Below are 19,491 nucleotides of genomic sequence, written 5' to 3' on the forward strand. Positions count from 1 at the left end.
GCAGCTCTGAGGAAACACCAGTCCTGCAGTAGTCGCCCTCCTTCCCCAGATTCAGTACACTGAGCTCAGGTCACCAGGTTCTTGCAGGGTTAGGTCCAGGGGGAAGCCTTAGATTTCTGTCAGGAATTTGCACACCCCCACCCACCCAGTCAGATGGGTCAGAACTGCAGCCTTTGTACGTCCCTGGACGGGGATGTTCACCTGCCAAGTGAGTGCACACCACCTCATGCCCAGCACCTTCTTGTTGCAGATCTCTCTTTAAGAGCCAAAGGCAAAAAAGAAGCAGATGGAGCTGAGCAAGGGAATCCAGGTAGGTGTGAGTCCGGAGAAGCCTCTCTCCAGCATCATCACTACAGTCTGGACTCAGAGTCCCCCACCTGTTCTGTGCAAGCTGAGCTCCCGGCAGGACACCAGGATAGCTGCTTGGCAGGGACAGGGGCTGAAACAAAGGACCTAATTTAAGTATTTTTATAACTCAGTGCTTGTGACAGTGGGTTTAGCAGTTGCCAGCCATCTGGAATAAAGAATTACAGCCACCTCCCCTAATCCTATATTGCCTAAACCCTAAAGCTGGTTATGGTGCAAGGATGAGGCAGCAGGTTGGGAGGAGATAGTGATGGGAAGGTGGGGGTGGAGAAGGGACTGCAGGAAAATTGTCAAACTTATTTCTTTTTCCTGCAAGGTGCTGGGTGGCCCCAGATATGTCAGAAGTATTTTTGCTAAGAATCAAGAGAAGATAGAATGAACAAAAACAGGGGAGAGGGGAGACAAGGAGTCCTCCATGACCACACAGTCACATGCACCACACACACACACACACACGCACACAGGCTTACTGGTCTGCGCAGGGCTGTCAGGTAAATTAGATCTGAAAGCTGACAATTTCTGACCATATTTCCTTGATTATTTCAAACAAATGCACACCAGCCGCTGTAAGGAGATTAAAGTGACATAAACGTCCCGAGTGGGAGGAGGGAGGGCAGAGAATTCAGGTCACCCCCATCCGTCCCCCATTTGACAGCCGCTATATCGCTATCCAATCCAATAAAAAAATCCCCCCCTTTTGCTTTAATTAATTTTACAGCTAGCTTGCTTAATTACTTTCAATCAAAATCCTCCTGCCATCGCAAAATTAGAGATGGTTGAGCTCCATTAGCCTAAATTCTTCATTTCCATATAGAAAGAGGCTCCCTGGGCAAAGCCAACAGGGCTCCCTCCTATTCTAGCTGCCATCGGACAGATGCCTGTCCCTCTGTCTGTCTTCAGCTCCTTGGGAGAAGAAAGGCGGGAAGGATACAGCCTTGCTCCCACCTTCCCCTTACACAGAGCATCTCCTTGAGAGCCCTGCACACAGGAGGCCTCTCTCACAGCAAAGACAAGAGGCGAGGACAGCCTGCCCTCCTGGCCCTTCTACAGCCGCGCTGGAACGAGCTTTTCCATGGCTGCATGGGGCAGCTGGATGGCCCAGTGCTTCTGCTGTGCTCCCAGCACTGGGGACAGGACCTGGGAAGGGATCCTACAGCTGGTTGGAGCCCTGCCACTGTCACCCCACATATGTGCAGGCATCAGTGATTCTGTGGACACATGGAAAGCACTTTGAGGGGACACAGGCGCAGATCATCTTACACCCAGCTGCTGTGGGGTCAGTACCTTCCTTTGGAGTGTCTGGCACTGTCCCACAGACTGGGGACATCCCTGCAGCAGCCACAGGCATCAGTAGCACCTCTCTCCTGAGAACAAACCCTGAACTGTCCCATTCTGGGGACAATGGAACCTCCTCTGAAGCACAGGGAGTGGCAGCAATAAGCCACATGGCACTGCAGAGGAGACAAGAGGAGACTGTGGAGAGGATGGATGCAGGAGGAAACCCTGGTGGGAGCTGGACACTCTGGGAGCAGAGGAGAACCAACTTCCTCTCAAAAGGAACTGGAATTATCCAGACCATTCCATGCTTTCCTCACACTTTCTCCCATCTCCTATAGTCCTCTCCTTTTCCACATACCCAAACTATCTGCAGAGCAATGGTTCTACTGGAATTTTGCCTACACTCAGTCGTCTGTGCAGGTACTGAGCCCTGGGGAGCAGCCAGTGGAGCCCGGGCCCTGTTCCCTCCTCCCAGCACCTGCCCAGGCCCCATGTGCATCTGCCCTGGAGCTGCAGGAAGGTCACACCAGCACCCCAGTCTCTGCACTTCCCCACCCTTCAGAAAGCTCACGGGGATTCAGAGGCACCAGAAGCTCAACTCCCCCACAGCTCCAGGGAGGACAGGTCAAACCCTTCTTCTTCAAAACAAAATGAAGAAGAGACAAACACAGACCTATTTTGTTTATAAGCTTAAAACTGAATCCAATGGCGCATCTACCTGGGGATTTTAGATTAAATGGTTTAAGAAACTCAAATAGGCTTTTTAATCCGGTCAAATAAAAAGAGCCCCAAAGAAGCAAAGAATTCACCCTGCTGAGCCTCACACCTATGCAGACAGCCAGGCTTGAATGGCTTTCTTGCTCTCTGCCACTCCTCCCCATCCTGGCATGGGACAGAATGCGTTTGCCAAAATCCGGAAGCTTAGGGTACGCCCTGTTCAGCACTTGTAAAGACATCACTTTTCCAAGGACAATCCACTTCTATCACACTGTGTAACACCTTTCTTCAGCCTTTCTGTGTCCTTCTTTGCTTATGCTGTTCAGCTGGGGCCTTCCCCTAACACCTGGCAATGCGAGTGCAGTGCCAGCCCTGGTTACATCACCAGAGCCAGCAATAAGCAATCCAAGAGATGACACCAAAACCCCTAATCCCCACTGAACAGACACATATAGGCACTGTTTTTCATATGAACTACATTCCTGAATGCTTCACAAGAGAAGTCAAGGAGCCATGTGCCCCTTGGGGACCAGCAGGTTCTGTCAAGGGACACAGCAGCAGGACAGCCAGCCCAGGTCTGGTGGATGGAGACCAACCCTACACAGACTTGGGCAACGTGATGAACATCTGGAGCTGAATCCTGACAGAAACCAGGATGCAAAGGGGCTCTACTCTCTGCTAGATAACCACCTCTCCAGGACTTCCAGCCTCTGGTATCACATCTCTCACCAACTTTCCAACAGAAACAGTCCCCTCTCCCCCACTGCTGCTGTTTCACTCCGGAAACGCTCAGAACCAGCCTTCCCCTGAACATGCTCTGCAATAAAACTCCCGACTTGTGTCTCGCCTGCTCCAATGCTCAGAGCAGCCAGGACAATAGAACAGAGAGGCCCTAAATCCACCAGACTCACCCTAAATAGCAATGGCCCATAATTTTGCCTGACATTCAGGAGCTTGTTATTCTTTCCCCTCGTCGCCTGGCTGGAGCTGTTCAGACCCATCAGTGTTATTCTATGCATTAAATGGGAAAAAAACCAACTCAACAACAACCCGGAGAGTTTCCAAGCCTGCCCAATGAGGGCTGAAGGGGCAGAGCCCAGAGCTGAGCCGGCAGTGGGAGAACAGGAGCAGTCAATGCCTCAAACCCAGACCCATCCACTCTGCGGGGGAACAGCATGAGTGGGTCCTGCAGAGACCCCAGCAGAAACAAACACCCTTTTCTCTGCTTCTGTCCCTACCAAGGAAACTGTAATCTCTCCCAACCCTTCCGTCTCCCACCTGGTGCCTGGGAAGGTTGCTGCCCACCCCTCCCCACCAGCTGGCAGCGGGGAGCTTTAACCACAACAGTACGGGGTTTGGGTTTTGGGGTTTTCTTTCCAGGCTGCCTCCAGCTGATTAAGGACCTGCAACAGGATGTAGGGATTACAGAAAACCTGGCTGCAGATCAGCTGGGGCACGGAGCCAAAGGAGAGAGCGAGGATTGCCCCCAGCCTGGCTGCCAAAGCGCACTCGTCCTGCTGGGAGGCCGCGAGGGCTGCGGCTCTGCTGGAACAAGGCCCCTGCCCTCGCCGCCTCTGCTGGGGAATGGCCTGCAGCCCACACTGGCAAACGTGCCCACAGCAAGGGCAGGGCTGCGAGCACGTGGGATCAGTGCCTTGCGGGGCTCTCTGGAGAGAGGATGACCCCACAGCCTTGCTCTCTGTGCCCTCACCTCGGGCCAGCATTACTGCGAGGGGCAGGCGCACCCCCACCTCCTGCTCTGAGCAGCAGCAGCAGCCTGAGCTGGAGATGCCTCATGATTCCCTGGTATCTCTGCCAGAGTCTGCACCATGTTGAGCTTCTAGTGGGTATCCTGGAATAACACACTGCAAAATACTCTGTGCTGAGGTTTTAATCCAGGAAGAAGTGATCAGGGAAAGCAATAATCTCAGTTGGCACACAGAGCACAGCAGGATCTTGCTTCTGGGGAAGCATCAAGAGCAGAATTAGCTTCAAGGAAACTCTGGGGCTTTTTTTTCTTTCCTGCTAACACTGATCCCTGCCTGGACCAGCAGCAGCAGCAGCAGCTCCCAGCATCTTTCTAAAGTGCCTGTCACTGCAATATCCAACTGCTGATATCCCCCAGGGGACATCCCCCCAAGCTTGGGTTTTCCACATCCCTCTTATATTGGAGCAAGAGGGACAGCAGCAGTGGAGCAGCCCCCCTGCTCTGACCTGAAGCTGTTAGCCCTGAGTCCTGTTTTAATCAGGTCTGGCAGAGCTGCTGCCTCGCTTCCCAGCCTGCCACCTCAGAGGGATAATTTGCCAGCGCCCTCTCAGAGAGCTCTGTGGAAATGCTTTGCAGAGCTGGAGTATGCCTCTCCTTCATGGCCAAACCCTCTGAGCTTCATGCTGGCACATCTCCCTCTCCTAGCGACCCTCAGGCTCTGTCTGTATAAAGGAAATGGTGAAGATGCCAGGACTTGGTCCTCTTTTCCAAGCGCTGCCTGGCAAGACCTGGCAGTAAGAGGGGGAAGCTGCGTGAAGCAGCAGGAGGAGGTGGAAATCTGTCTGGCAGCAGCAGCACAGAGACTTCTTAGTGCTGCCCACCAGACTCATTGTAGCAGAGAAACTCAGGAGTCAGCTCCTGCTGAGCTGGGGCTGCGGGGGAAAGCAGGAGTTGATATTGCAGGCAGAGACCACTGGGATACCACTGAAAGCTGCTAAATATGACCAGGTTAGCACTTTAGTCTTTAATGGCAGGTCACCATTAATAAACCCAGGGCCCCAGGGTGCAGTACAGAGCCTCCCTCCCCCCCTCCCCAAAATACTCATTTCATTAACTTCTCTGTGCGCGGCGCTCAGCACCTGCCAGAGGCTGGGCAGCCAGGAGGGCTAGCAAGGGTTAAGGACATCTTACGGCAGAGCTAACTGCTCTTCAGAGAGGATGGAGAAAGACAAGTCTGCTCTGCATCCCTCTCCTCCCCAGTGCTCCCCTCTGCGTCTCATTCCCCCAGTTCAGCTGGAGACCAGCCCACAGCTTTTGGTCCCACACGGACAGGGCAGCCTGGGAAGGCTCTGAGTGGAGAAGCACTGTCCCAAGCCCCTGGCCATGGGGCTGAGTGCTGCTAAAGGACAGCCAGAAACATGGCCCCAAACCCCAGCTCCAGCAACAAGCCCCTCTGGCCTTCAGGAAGTCACTTCCCATCATCATGCCTTGCCCTCCCCATCTCTGGGAAGATGACAACAGCACTGAGGCCACAGCAGGGGAGGGCAGAGGGGAATTCCTTTGGATCCAGGCAGGGAAGAAACACTAGTTGAACAGAGACTGGGAAAACAAGAAAGGCCAAATACTGCTTTTGGGGAGCCTGGACTGACCCATGGGATTGCCCCAGTATACAAAAGAGTGAACTTGGCCATCGTAAAAGGTAAGCAGCAGAGAGGGGCTGGGGGAGCCAGCACAGGGTGGGACTACTCTGTCTCCACGCGTGCCCCACATTCTCTGCAGCCCCACAGATGCTCCTGCAGAGCCTCTGGTCCCAGGGCTGCAGCACAGAGGGCAGATGACAAGGTGAGCGGCAAGCGAGAGCACAGAGCTTTGCTCCACCTGCCTCCACTGTGACACCAACCATCTCCCAGAGGGATGGTGGGACGGAAGGAGGAACAAATATATGTTCCAGCTGCCAAAAATCCCATCCTATCGAGTCTCTATCGATCTGCCCTACTTGGCAACTGAAGCTGCAGCCACCGTCTGTGGTGCTTGATCAATAAGACCTGGGCAGACAGGGAGGGAGAGGCCCTTTTATGGGAAGGCAGTTCTTTATGGGGAAGTATTTTGATTTTTAGAATGAGCGCAGAGTCAAGGAAGAGGAAATACTGGGACTGAAACTGCAGTTTAGTTTGAACTCACTTCAAATACCTGCTAAGCCACTTAAACTGGGGACCTGGGAACCTCCTGCCATAGGAGCTGCCCCAGCCTCTGTCCTCTCTGTCCACCCAGGAGAGCCCCTCGCCCACCCTGGGTGCTCTCAGTGCAGAGGCGTCAGCTGTAGCGATGGGCCAGCACATTCCTAACACACAGCACAGACCTTGTGCCTGGTAATTCTCCAGGAGCTCCCTACAGATCTTCCCCAGGGACCTGGGGAGAGGCAGAGATTCTGCAGGCGTGTGAGAAGGAATAGCTGTGCTGCTTAAAGAGCCTCTGGAGGTGCCTCGAGTCCCCGGGCTCCCACGGGCCTGCCCACACCGTTTCTACCCTGCCTACTGGGAAGCATCATGCCCTGCCCCAGCCCCTGCACGAAAGGGATCACAGCCTGGTGAGACACAGTGAGGCAGGGAGATCATGGACCAGGGAGCCGATGACCGCTGCTGACCCCTTTGATCCTTCTGTGCCTGGAGACCCCTTTCTTATGTCCAGGTCACGTAGCTGGGCCATAACTGCTGAGCTCCAGAGACCAGGTGACCTGCTGGAGGAGAGCCCTGTGTTTGACTGCTCTGGTCACTCTGGCATTCTGATAATTTTGGGGACAGGAGAAGGCAGAAGAGGAGGAAATGTTTTTTGTAATAGAGAGGGCTGGGTAGGGCCACCTCCAGTGGCAGAAGTGCCCCATTTCCAAAGCCAAGAATGAGTGGCAGCTCGTCAGCTCCAATTAGAGCTGGCTGCAAGGGGCACTGTGCATTGGGTGTCACCTCCAAATGCCCTTTGGATAGATGGGGGGTTGGGGGGTGGGAAGAGAATCTGCAGTTGTTCCAACGTTTCTTGCCCAGCAGAACAACTGTTGCAGTCCTTTTAGTACAAACTGAGCAACTGTTCCCAAAAGCTCAGCCTCCTCAGCTCCTGTCCTTAAAAAAAACCCACCAACCAATCTCCAAAATGACGGCTTCTGAGTCAGGGCAAAAATGTTATTAACAAAAACATCACTCAGGGGTGGGACACCTGCTCCCTGACAAGCAACTGGCCTGGCTGCCCATGGTTAGAGTATTACATCAGACCCCAAAAAGAGAAAGGAAGGGGAGGGAGAAGGGGAGAGAGTGGAAAAGAACAGACAGAGGGAGGATGACAGCAGAAGGGAGTAACAAAGACAAAGAAGAGCAGGAGAGGGGAAGCACAGAAAGAAAAGAGCAAGTGCGAGCGTATGTGAGAGACGGAGCAGGAGAGAGCGGGAGCGTGGGGGGAGCAGGGAAGTGTGCGGGAAGTGCCACTGTGTGTGCAATAAAGTGTGGGAGTGCATATGTGTGAGAGACTGCGAGCGTGCGCATATGGCACAGACCGCAGCTAGCAGGAGGAAGAGAAGAGTAAGGAAGGGTGAATGATGCCATGAAAAGCACAAAATCTTGGAAAAGTGTAACAAGAAAATAGGGAGGAAGAGAGAAACAAAAGCTAAAGTGAAGGACATTGAACAAATGAGTCTGGTGAAGCAAGAGAGCAAAGATAAGAGCGGGGAGGGAGGGATGGGAAATGGAGATGGGGCACTTGGGATGGGACAGAGCCAGGGCGAGGATCAGGAAGAGAGAGAAAAGGGAGAAGAGGACAGAAGAGAACAGAGGAATAAAAGAAACAAACAGGGGTGAGGGAGAGAAAGATGTCTATTAAAAACCTCAGTGCATAACACAAAATGTCAGGGTTTATAGCTTCATTCTTGGCATTGCTGGTACTGAGAACCCCACACAGAAATGTCACTGCTTGTCATGTTTAATCACCTGCTATTTGTTAACACCTTCACTGCAAGGAGTCTGCCCCTCACCCCTTGCAGGCTCTCCTTTTGGAGAATAAACTGTGAAAACATGCCTCTGCCTTGCAGTTCTCACAGGACAGTTTCAGCTGCACCCCAAGCTGGGCAGGGGAGGCTGGGCAGGGCCAGCACTCGGGCCATGGTTGTTTGACTTCCAGGTGGGGCTTTTGGCACAGGGCAGGGCGTCTGCAGGGGCAGGTTAACACATCAGGGAGGAGAAGAATAGGACAGAGGATGCTCCGGGAGTGTGGGAGGATGCTAGGACCAGAGGGAGCAGGTGAGTGAGGTGGGTTTGGAGGTACAGTGACTTCAGGGAAGAGTAAGAGACAGGAGTGAGAGGGGAAGGCTCAGCTCATAAACTCAAGGTGCACAGGGGCACGGAGGAGCAGGGTACAGGGCCCTTCTCCTGTTGGAAAAACCCCTAGGCTCCCATCCCACTCATGTCCTGTGCTGAACACATACAAATAAAATCCCTGAAAGACACGCAAGTCTAGAATTCTCCAATCTGATTGCTTGGGCAGCAACTGTCACATAAAAGCAAACATCCAAAGCTATTAAATGTACAGTTACAGTTCCTTGCTCTGGCATCTGTGCTGGTGACTGTGCTCCAGTTCCTCCCAAAGCTGTGGACTGATGGCTTTCCCCTGTGTCAGGCAGTCGTGCCCGTGCTCTCTGCGCTTCCCACCCAGCCACATACTGTCTGTCTGACATCACACTGCACTGCTGGGGAAAATATTTTGAGGTCATCACTCGACAAGACTTTTCTGGAAATAGTTTGATTTCTTTCCTTTCCAACTGGAAAAAATCAAAAATGCTTCCCTCCATACAGTAGAGCTCTCCCATACCAGCAGAGAAGACAAAAATCTTACTCTACAATTTTCAGGCTTATGGAAAGAAATCGACCCCCACCTAAATGAACCAAAATTTAAAGATGTGTAAATGAGGACCATTAGAGCAGATATTCAGGTGTAACCAAAGAATGGTGATCAGCCCTATTTCAACACAAATGAGGACTCTGCTTCAGCACAGTCCTTGTCCCACACTCTGAACTGCTTATGTCAGTATGCGGGGGTATGGAAGCGCTGAAGTCAGACTTCCCCACTTGAAAATGAAGAGAATTTGGGGAGTCAAAGAAATGACAATAGAAAGAGCAGTAAGGGGAGCCTAGGTGCATTTACACTTTTTTCATGCATTCAGCCAACAAAAAAGGTAAGAGAAGCCATGGGTTCCCTGAAGAGCACAAGGCTTTCTGCTCCAGCCCCCCTGAGTGCTGGGGGCCGGGTCCTTGTGTGCCCAGACCCCTCCATGGAAATGGCACCAGAGCCAGGGACTGCAGCACCAAGGGGTTTCCTGGAGCTGGTGTTATCCAGATAATAAGGACATGCTAGACTGCAGAAACTTGGAGCTCAATCTCTCTCCAATCCCTACAACACAATTTTAAAATCCACTTCAGATCCTCCAGGACTAGATGTGGGACTGAAGTAAAACCATCAAGCCTAAACCAGGCAGTTCTGGAAAGCCAAGCTCCAGAGCGTGCTTGGACCTCACATCTTGGTCTCTGGTAGGGACAGCAGGGTGATTCCACTCAAAGTTTCTCCCTTGCAACAGTGCTTTGTTGATCTTTTCTGATTGACACCCTCATTAGTTTTTTAAAGCAACTGTCTCCATCTCAATCTCACATTCTTGAGGAGCTCCAAGGATGGCTGGGAAGCCTCCTGCACTGCCGCTACTGTCGGGTCCTGCACTGAGGACAGAGAGGTTGCTCCATCCAGATCCTTCTCCAGACACCCACAGCTCCCCAAAAATTCCACAAATAAATTCAAGCCCAGTTTCTGTGCCCACAGACAACTGGACTGACACATGAGCCTAGCCAGCGACCACTGCCTTCTGCACAGGGAGGGCTCAGCCCAAAAGAGAGCAGAGTGGGTTCTGCCCCTGCCCCAAAGGGCTGGCACAAGCTCCAGGAGCCACCCCAAGTCCTATTCTGGGAACGGGAACAGAACACAGAAGGGCCTCCCACTGGCCCTTCGCCAAGGATAAAATTCACCCTTCTGAACACAGGCCAAGATGATCTAAAGTGACTAGTGACTTTTGTTGCCCAACTTGAGTCACCTTAAATGGGCCTATTTTCAAAGTGTCAGTGCTGAGCACAACTTAGAATCGGGCTCTTTAAGATGCCTAATACGACAGGTCCAGTCACTGCTGTAACAAGAAAGGCCATTATTCCTCTCTTGTGTGACTTCTTCCAGTCTGGCCAGGCCTTTTATCTTTTTTCCTCTCCCCTCCCTTCTCCTTGTTCTTTTCTTTTTCAGCTTTTTATGAATTTCTGTCAGCTTTCCTCCCTCTCCCCTCCTCAAGGTCATGCAGCTCATTTCCACGTTGAACATTTACTCAGCGAGCCAGGTCCTTTCACAGGCTCTCACCACAAATATGCTTTCTGATAAAGTCTGCAGAAAAGAAACTGTAAAACCCAAAACAATGTCAGAAATAAATAAATAAAAAATCCCACCAGGGCAAAACAGGGCTGTGACAGGGCAGACTCTTTCAACAGAGAGAGCCAGCAGGTAAAGCACCCCACTGCATGCAGTTCTGTGACTGTTTTCTTGCTCTCCTTTATAGTTTGCTTTTCTGAATATTTCTGTTTTGCTGTCAGTGCTGTGCCACCTATATGAGTGGGACTGTTATTTTTAAGCTCTTTTCACTCACAGTGAAACTCACCCTTATTCACAGGTCAGAATCCTCTCAGCCTGTGGGCACCTGCTCCTTCATGGCAGTGACCTACCACCTCAAACCCAACATCTCATGATCTAAGATCCAATGCTGTTTGGCTTCCATGGCCACTGAGAAATTATAGGGAAAAGTAACTTTGCTGGTTTTTGCCAGTCAGGACATGGTTTTACACCCAAGAGTTCATCTGGCCCAAATTTCCCAAAGGAAGAGAGGCCACCACCTCGTTGCTGGCCAAGTCAGTTCTGGGATAACAAGCACATGGTAACTAAAGGCTCCCACCTTCCAGCCCTGAGGGGTCCCTGAGGACCACTGCCTGGAGGGAAGTGAGCTGAAAACAGCTCTCTTCTTTCTCTTGAGATACCAGGGCTCTGCCTTCTCCTCACTCCAGAGTTGCTGCTTTAGGTTTCTTTATTTTGCTGCTTTCCTTTTAGGAGCCCACAATTAAAAGACAGAAATCTGGGGATTCCTCCTAGCAGAAGAGACCGAATTCCCCGGGGGTGCTGCCCACAGCTCTCCCCTGATTTCTACCAGTGGCCTAAAAGGCATCCCCCACTCTTCCAGGTGAGCAGCTCCCACCCAGCCCACAGTCACTGCTGGGGAGCAGAGACCTGGCTATCCCATTGCCATGCCACCTGACCTTCTCCTGGAGGCTGCAGAAGTATGGCCTTCCATAAACAGCTATTTCCACCTAGGAAAGCCTCAAAGCAGTGTCACAGTACTCCAGGCTGTGCTGGCTCAGGTAGCTGGCTGTGAATACCTCGGTGCAGCCTGTGGGACGGTCAGTCCTACTTTAGGAACTGTGCAGAGCCATGGCTCTGCCGGGGAGCAGCACAGCCCACACCAGCAAGAGCAGGTACCTTGGCAAGGGCCATGGTAGAGCTGTTACAGGGACAAGTATTTGGGTCCACCAGCATCACCAAAACTAAACAAAAAGTTACAAATTTTCAGACAGTCAGAGCCCTGAAAGAAAATACAAAAAAAAAAGCACACTCTTATTTCGAGTGCTTTTGTCCACTTGCAACTCTGCCTCAGCGGCACAGCAGCGGGGAGAGCAGCACACTGGTGGCAGTGACATTGTCCTGAGTGTCAGCACACTCCAACGGAGCAGGGCAGCATGCTGTGGGATGCTGCAGGACACTTGGCTGGCCGTCAGGCCCCTGCAGAGGCTGGGCACTGAGCTGGGTGTCACCACACTGTGCACGGGCTCCTGTGACCCTTCTGTCCCCCTGGCACGGCCCGTCTCTCTCACCGAGTGCTGCTCACCCTCCCTCCCTCCCTCCCAGTGCGCACATGGCTTTAATGTTTTTATTACCTGTTTGACTCGCTGCCTTATTGCTTCTCCTCTTAATGGGGCTGTAACCGTGGAAACGAGGAATAAACGGCCACCAGAAAATGAGATGATTAAACAGGTCACCCTGGCAAAACAAACTCTGTGTTCACACAGCCCAGGCTGCGTGTGCAGTTTCTGTCCAGGGAAATGCAGGTGGGAGAGGGTGGAAGGGCTGGAGCAGGCTCCTGGAACGAGCACACCAGTGAGAGGTGCCTCCTCAGAGAAGTGTGGTCTCTGCCCAGGAGGAACGGTGCCGTGAGCTTCCCAGCAAAGACATGCTGAAAATGGCAAGGTTTGCTGAGGGAAGATGGAAGACAGCGAGGACAAGACACATTCATGTAAATGGGGAAAAAATAGCAACTAAGAGTATAAATAGGCTGGACTGAAAACAAAACCTAAGTCTGAGACAAGCTGGTGTCCTCTGTTGTCCCTGTCTCTGGCATTACCCATGGCTGGCTCATGGCAACTCCCAAGGGAGCAGAGGCTCTCCAGGTCCCTGGGGCACAGCTCCACCACTCTCCTGTCCCTGCTGAGTGGCCAAGCTGCTCTGGTGCTGCCCTGGCAAAGGCATGGTACCATCCACTTAAGCACGGCCAGGACCACAAGGAATGGAGGATCTCATGCAGCACAAACTTGGCTTTCCCAGAGCCATCTGTGGCCACTGTGCTCAGAGGTCCTTTTCTGAAACTGTGGCTGGGAGGAGAGGGACAGGACCACGAGAGGCAGGAGGCAACGACCCCAGCTGGGCTGGTGCCCAGGCCTGAGCAGGTCACCTGCACCACAGCCTCCTCATGCCAGGGAGTGATGGCTGCTCCACACCAGCAGGACAAGCAGAAGGTGAGGGGGTCCACGTGTTTCCCTGCCCCACTGGGTGCTGACATCTGAAGGAGATCTCTCAGTCAAGCTGAGAGGTTTCGACCAAATGAGTTTCAGACCAGAATGTTATTTGTCGAAAACAAAAATAAAACCCCAAAATATACACACTGCAATCAAAAAAGCACAATCACAAACCAACATTTAAAGTAGCGAGGATCCTGCCAGAATCCCCATCCTGCCCCAACCTGTCCAAACCCAGACTCATTGGGTGCTGGCAGTCTGGGAAGAGCAGACTTACTCCACCAAGAGCAACAAATTCAGCAGAAGAAATTGGAACGGCAAAGCTTGGCAAGGTAGAGATGTGAGACAACTGCTTGGAGCATACAGGCGAGTGGTTGTGCTTTCTTTCAAAAAAACCAGCAGGTGGTTTATGAAAAGGGCCCTATTCTTTAGAGTAATTTGTGCCATATTTCATTGTTTGATAGAAAAATCCTAATATTCATGACCTCCTTTAACTGGAAGAAGTTTGCTCATCTGAATATCAGCCCACAGAAAAACGGGAAAATGAAAAATAGAGTAAGACAATGCAAGGGGGGGAAGGAAAGGGAAAGCAAGACAGAATCAAAGACAGAATGGAAGTCCAGGAGAGTGACAAAGAGTGACAGGCCTGTGGGAATATGGAAAGGGAGAAGGACATAAAGGAAAGCTATTTAGAAGGAAAAGTTAAACAGTGCAGCATAAAAAAGGCTGAGAAAAGCAGAGTGAGTGACAGAAAACACAGCAAGAGCGAGCAAAGGAGCTTTCCCCTAAAGTTTCCAAGTGCATGGATCAACTCTGTAGAACTAGGATTCTTGTCCTACTGAGTTTCAGCTAAAAATATTCATACGCAATCGAGAAGAAAAATCAGACCCCCTTTCCCCAGCCTCTGCTCCCTCACCCTCTTCCAATCCAGTCCTCCTCTGCTAACATCTGCTGCCTGCCTTCGGGACATGCAGATGGTAATTACTCCAGGAGCAGCTTCCTCTCCTTCCCCTGCTTGCAGAGGGCCACTTGGAAGAGAGCTTGGAGCCATGGAAAGATACCACACACACCTTCACAACACATAGCCAGGAGAAAAGGGCATGTGGGAGCCAGGGCATGCCCAGAGAACTTGATAGCACAGGGGTGGGAGGTGGGTGGGTGAAAAGATGAAGATATTTGTCTACAACACACACCAATAAAACATCCACCTGGTCCAAAGATGGGGAGCCTGGGGAGAAGCTGCTCCAGAGACGTGGAACTGCTTGTGCTCCTCCAGACAGGGGAAGGGGTGCTGCAGGAGAGGTGTGCTGGGGAAGCACAGGCAGCAGGAAGAGGAGGAGGAGTAGGAGGAAGGCTGGCCTGGGCGAGGCAGCTCAGGGAGTGGATTCATACAGGCATGGAGCTGGCAAACACCCGACAGAGAGGTGGAGCGGCTTTAATGAGAAGATGCTTCTATGACTCAGGCCTCAAAGGGATTGGTACTTTATTATTTTATTTTTCCATAATAAATTATGCCCTGGGATGCCAGGTCCTGCCGGGTTTTTCTGGAAATACCAGACAAAAGCTGGTGTTGCTACCTGGCTTTTGACAGTTTCCCATGTATGGAAGCTGAAAGCTCCTGGTTCTTCCTCTGCTCTGCCCTGGCCCATCCAGTTTTGGGAGCAGGGCTGACACCACTGCACCATTCCAACAGAACAGCCCAGCTGCAGCTCTTCACCTCCCAGCCCAGGTCCTGGAGAGGTCCCCACGAGAAGCCACCCCGGAGCCAGGGGGGCAGGCGGGTGCAGGAGCTCCCAGGCAGCTCTGGGAAGCGGGAGCAGGCTCAGCTCTCCCACAGCCCGGGCACCCCACCCCGGCTGCAGGGAGGAGCGCTCCAGCCCGACCCCCGCACCCATCCATGGACAGCAGCCAGCCCTCACTCACTTATCTCCATCCCTGGGCGCCCAGCCCTGGCTCTGGGCTGCACAAGGGAGGATGATTATGCCCACTTTATAGATTAGGAGTTATTCATCCTACACCAAATCCTCAGACTCTGCCGTGTCTCACAGACCTGTTCTGGAGCTCTTTGTTAGTTTTAGGCTGAACTTGGCCCTAGCTCAGCTCAGAAACTCGTGTTACAAAAATCCCCTGTAGGGCCGTCTGTCTGAGGCTGTGGACCAGGCTGATGCCAAGGCCACCACTCACCCCAGCAGCAGAACTCGGGGGGTCCACTGCAGACTGGGAGGAGCACAGAGACACCCAACACACAGGGCAGACACCATTGTCATCTTCTCTTGCTGCCAAGAAGGATTCGTTCATGGCAACGATGATGCAAGCACACAGAACCAGAGTTGATCATGGCAATGTCTCGAGCCAGCAGCCTGGGGAACACGAAGTTCAGCACAGCACCAACACGTGAGTGTCCGGGAGGCGGGCGAGTGTCTGGGGCAGACATGCATGTTCAGGACAGAGTGACAGGGATGTAGGTGTTGGGTGTGGGGAACACCTCCAGAAATGCACCACCAGAGCTTGGTGTTTTTACTGATTTCACAAGAGAGGCTCTGCTAAAATGTCATCTCTCAAAGCAAAACATGAACATGTTGGTGAATCATCTCTTCACACCCCAAAACCAGGAACGGGTGGCAAAGCTCTCTAGTGAGGCACCAAATCCCCAGGGGATTGTCATGAAATGCACCCAGTGACCTTAGTCTTCCCATCCTTTTCCCTTGTATCTCCTGTTCTCCACCCTTTGCTTTCTCTTGCCAACCTGCATGGGTTGTTCAGCTTTTATTCCAAGCATGAAACTGCCTTAGGACTGGAAGCTTTAAGCAGTTTCCCAGCCTCCAGAAATTTTCTGGTTTTGTTTCTCCACAGCAGAGCAAACAATTGCTTTGGTACCTAGCCACCACACCTACCTCCCAAACGCAACGAGAACTTGGAATTCTTTGGGAAACTTATACAAGAATATATTTTATGTGAGTGAAACGCATGTTTTTTGTTCACTGTAACTATTTCTTCCTGAAGGGACTTGACAAACTTTTATTTTCTGGAATCACCACATGAAGAAAGATGGAAAGTCCCTTGAGGAAGAGATGAAGATTGGTGCCAGGTTAACACACTAGAAAGAGATGTTGACAGCTGGAGTCAGCCTCTGAGATATCTATGGATGGGCAACAAGGGGCTCCACAGTCTGGGTGAGGGAATAGCATCACCACCCCACTCCAAAACACACTCTGCTCTGCAGATAAAGCCTGGGCTTACATGGAACAGCAGTCTAGACCCTCACCTGTGATCAGCACTACTGCCTGCTCCAACCAGCAGCTCCTGCCAGGGACCAGAAGCCCACCCACAAGAGCTGCACAAAGGAGATGAAGCCCTAGGGTACCAATCCCAGCTGTAGCCCTGCCCTGTGACCATCTGTCAGCCCAAAGATGAGCCCTATCCAGAGAAGCTTTGAGTAGCCCCTGGGCTTTGCCCATGCAGGGAATGCCCTGTCACCCTGCCATATCCACCCTCTTGCAGCACCACAGTGACCTGGCCCAGCCCTTCACCCACCTGTGCCCCTCCAGCACCTGAGCACTGTGCACCTTCTACATCCTCAAGCCAGTCCCAGCTGCTGTTCCAGCTTGGGGATCACTGGTCAAGCAGGAATGGGGATTAGAAACCACCAAGTGCTTCTTTTGTTACCAATTTCTTCCTCCTTCTAACCTGCAAGCCCTCAGAGACAAAACAGGGAGCAACAAGGTCCTGGTCCAAGGGGCTCTCCATCCTCAAAATGGATTTTACCTGTCTCTGAAAGCTGCCTCCATCTCTCACCCCCCATAGCTTTCTCCCTAGGGAAATCAGCCTAAAAGGGGCTAATGGAACAATGTCCCTCTCTCTCCCCCCTCTCATTTTCTCTCTTTTTTTTTATTAGCATTTGTGGAATTTATTCCCAAACTCTCCTAATCTTTCGTACACAACCATTTGATTTGCATAACCCAGCCCCCTCTCATAAAAACTGGCTGCTAGTTTAATTAAAAAATGTAAATTTGCTGTCATCTCGGGGCCTAGTGAATTAGGACGACATCGGCATTTTTTATTGCTGAAGACGTCCAAATTGATCCAGTCCGCACTGAACCGGAGGGGAGGAGACGGGGCCGCGTGGGACTTTTGGCTGGAGGTTCTGCCCCTCCCCTGCTTCCAGCCAAGCCTCCTCTGCCCCCTCTTTGCTTTGCAAAGTGCAGCTGAGGACGAGGACATTGGTTCTCCCAAACCTCAGCTGGATCGGCTAGCACGGCCTCTGCAATGTCAGCACTTCTGGGAGCTGAGCCCTGGGTGGCACCTGAGCTCTCCAAACCTTGGGAACGGCTGCATCTTCAAACCCTGGGAGGGAGGGAAGGAGCCCAGGTGGAAGTGGGAGATGCAGCACAGGCAATAGTTATCTTCACCTACTACAGGACTTTTCATCACTTTCCAGACACTTTCACCCAACTTTTCAGAGGGTGCCTAAACTGTAGGCTGCACAGCAGCCCAGGGGTACGATTTGATGCCAGAGGGAAAGTCAAAGTGGCCACAAAGGCTCTCACTGGGAGGACAGCCAAGTGCAAAAAGGGGGACAGAAAAGGCTGTGTAGGCAAAGCCCTGAGATCCAATCGAAGGAAAGAGGACTCCGGGTAGAAGCATAAACAGTTTAGCAAAACAGAAAGAGAAAGTGATGATAGGGAAACTACACATCAAATATGTGACCCCCTCCAGTCGAGGTATCTGCACCATTCCCAGCCAGTTTCAGTACAAGCTACCTCCAACCCAGGACTCTGTGTCTCAGAGCAGAACGGTGTAGTACCTGCACACATCAGTGGACCCCACTCTGTCAGTGGCAGACCTGGTTTAGAAGGACTCATGAGTTCCAGCAGACAGAGGACAGGTGAGGAAACAGCAGTTCATCTCAGAGATCAACTTTCTGGCCTTTTTGTGAATTATCTCTCTGTCATGCCAAAGCAGTAGAAAAACTCCTATGGACTTCAAGCAGCTCTGAAGCATGTTCTCCAAGTAATAGCTGGGTGCTGCTTGTTCCATTTTGGGAAGGTTAATCCCTGCCTGCTAAATCCTTCTCCCAAGGAACAATCTTCACTTGGTAGGCTTAAGCCCTTGAATGCTTTCTACCCAACAAGTATCTCATAGAACTAGTGGAAAGGGACATGAACACCCAAACTAACTGCCTGGGAACCTTTTGCAGAGTATGAGCTCACGAATGACACCAACCTTGACTGAGCCAATCTCTCCCAAAAAATCTGGTAAAAAAACCCCAAACAAGTTGTCACCAGCCCAAAGAAGGTGTTTCTATCCACTGGTTGTTTCAAACAACAGCAGTGATTTCACAAAGACACCAAATGACCCTTGGAGTGGGAAACTGGGTATTCCTCCGCCCATTTACCATAGGTGTTTTGGTCCTCATTCTGAGGTCAGTTCCTGTAATCTCATACCAAGGATAACTAGACTGGGGAACAGTGTCCCAAAGGAAGTGACAAGTACCCAGTCAGTCAAGGTATTTAAAACCAGACTCGCAGAAAGTCACATGTAGGGAACATCTTGCCACATTCCTGTGCAGATGGACTCGGTCTACAAATTCTTCTCAGCCCTTAACCATTATTAACACTTCTGGTCCTAGAAGGTCCATGCATGGACTGACTGAGCTGAGAAAGCCCTCAGCAAGGGCAGACTGTCAGACCCCGCATACCGAGTCCCTCTGGGAAAGAAACCCCTCTGGACTTGCCTCTGCCAGCTGGCAGCTCCTATGAGCAGCCCTCGGGCACTGCCTCTGGAGAGTCACTGCCTGAGGGCTTGGAGAGAATTCAAGAGGCAGACTGAGGGAGATAAGCTGGCCCAAGTAGATAAGGGTTAGAGGTGGTGATTATGGGGCAGGTCTTTGCCCCAAGATCATGACAAGACGGGTTCACCCACACACAGATCATAATGCTGACTTCAAGAGATCTCCCCGATCCTCATTTCCACGTCTTACTGCAGCCCCGGATTCCCACACCGGAGACCAAAACCCACACGTTACCTGGGCGCAGCCGTGGCAAGGCTGAGCACCCACACCACTTGCGAGGCCGAGGAGGGTCCCTTTTTTGGGAGGGGAAGGCGCCGCCGGGCAGCCCCAGGGCGGGGGAGCCCCACGGGGCAGCGCTCCCGCCGGCAGAGGGCACTGCCGCGCCGGGGCACAGCCCTGCCCGCCCGGGCACTGCCCCGGCTCCCCGAGATGGAGATCGGGCTAAATCACTGTTTATTGCTCTTTGAAGCACTTGCCCTCCTGCAGTTTCACCACATCCTTAACTCCCGAGCTGCCCACGCAGCATCCCAGCTTCTTGATCTAGAAGGGAGGCAGCCGCACGCCCACGGCTGGACCCAAGCAGAGCTGGCATGTCTCGCTCACAGGTGGAAGTGGCTCCGGAGCCACTCGGTTCCTGATAGCAATGGTAGAAATAAGTAAATAAATGGAATAAATGACGGCAAAATTATCCTCTCACTCACAATATCAGAGTACATAGTTCAGGCCCAGTC

General features: G+C 52.0%; 1 protein-coding gene across 8 annotated transcripts in view; it reads right to left on the reverse strand.

Moving 5' to 3' along the window:
- Window positions 1-19,491, reverse strand: part of CASZ1 (castor zinc finger 1) — a 196,890-nt gene that overhangs the window by 66,966 nt on the left and 110,433 nt on the right. For 2 of the 8 annotated variants that reach the window (XM_059866817.1, XM_059866821.1), the window contains one exon: window positions 12,115-12,217. The exons of the other annotated variants lie outside the window; for them this stretch is intronic. In XM_059866817.1, coding sequence (XP_059722800.1) covers window positions 12,115-12,217 — 103 coding nt within the window. Of the gene's footprint in view, window positions 1-12,114; window positions 12,218-19,491 lie in introns of those variants that run through there. 8 annotated transcript variants of the gene reach the window in all.

This window comes from Haemorhous mexicanus, chromosome 23 (genome assembly GCF_027477595.1).
Source record: "Haemorhous mexicanus isolate bHaeMex1 chromosome 23, bHaeMex1.pri, whole genome shotgun sequence".
NCBI lineage: Eukaryota > Metazoa > Chordata > Aves > Passeriformes > Fringillidae > Haemorhous > Haemorhous mexicanus.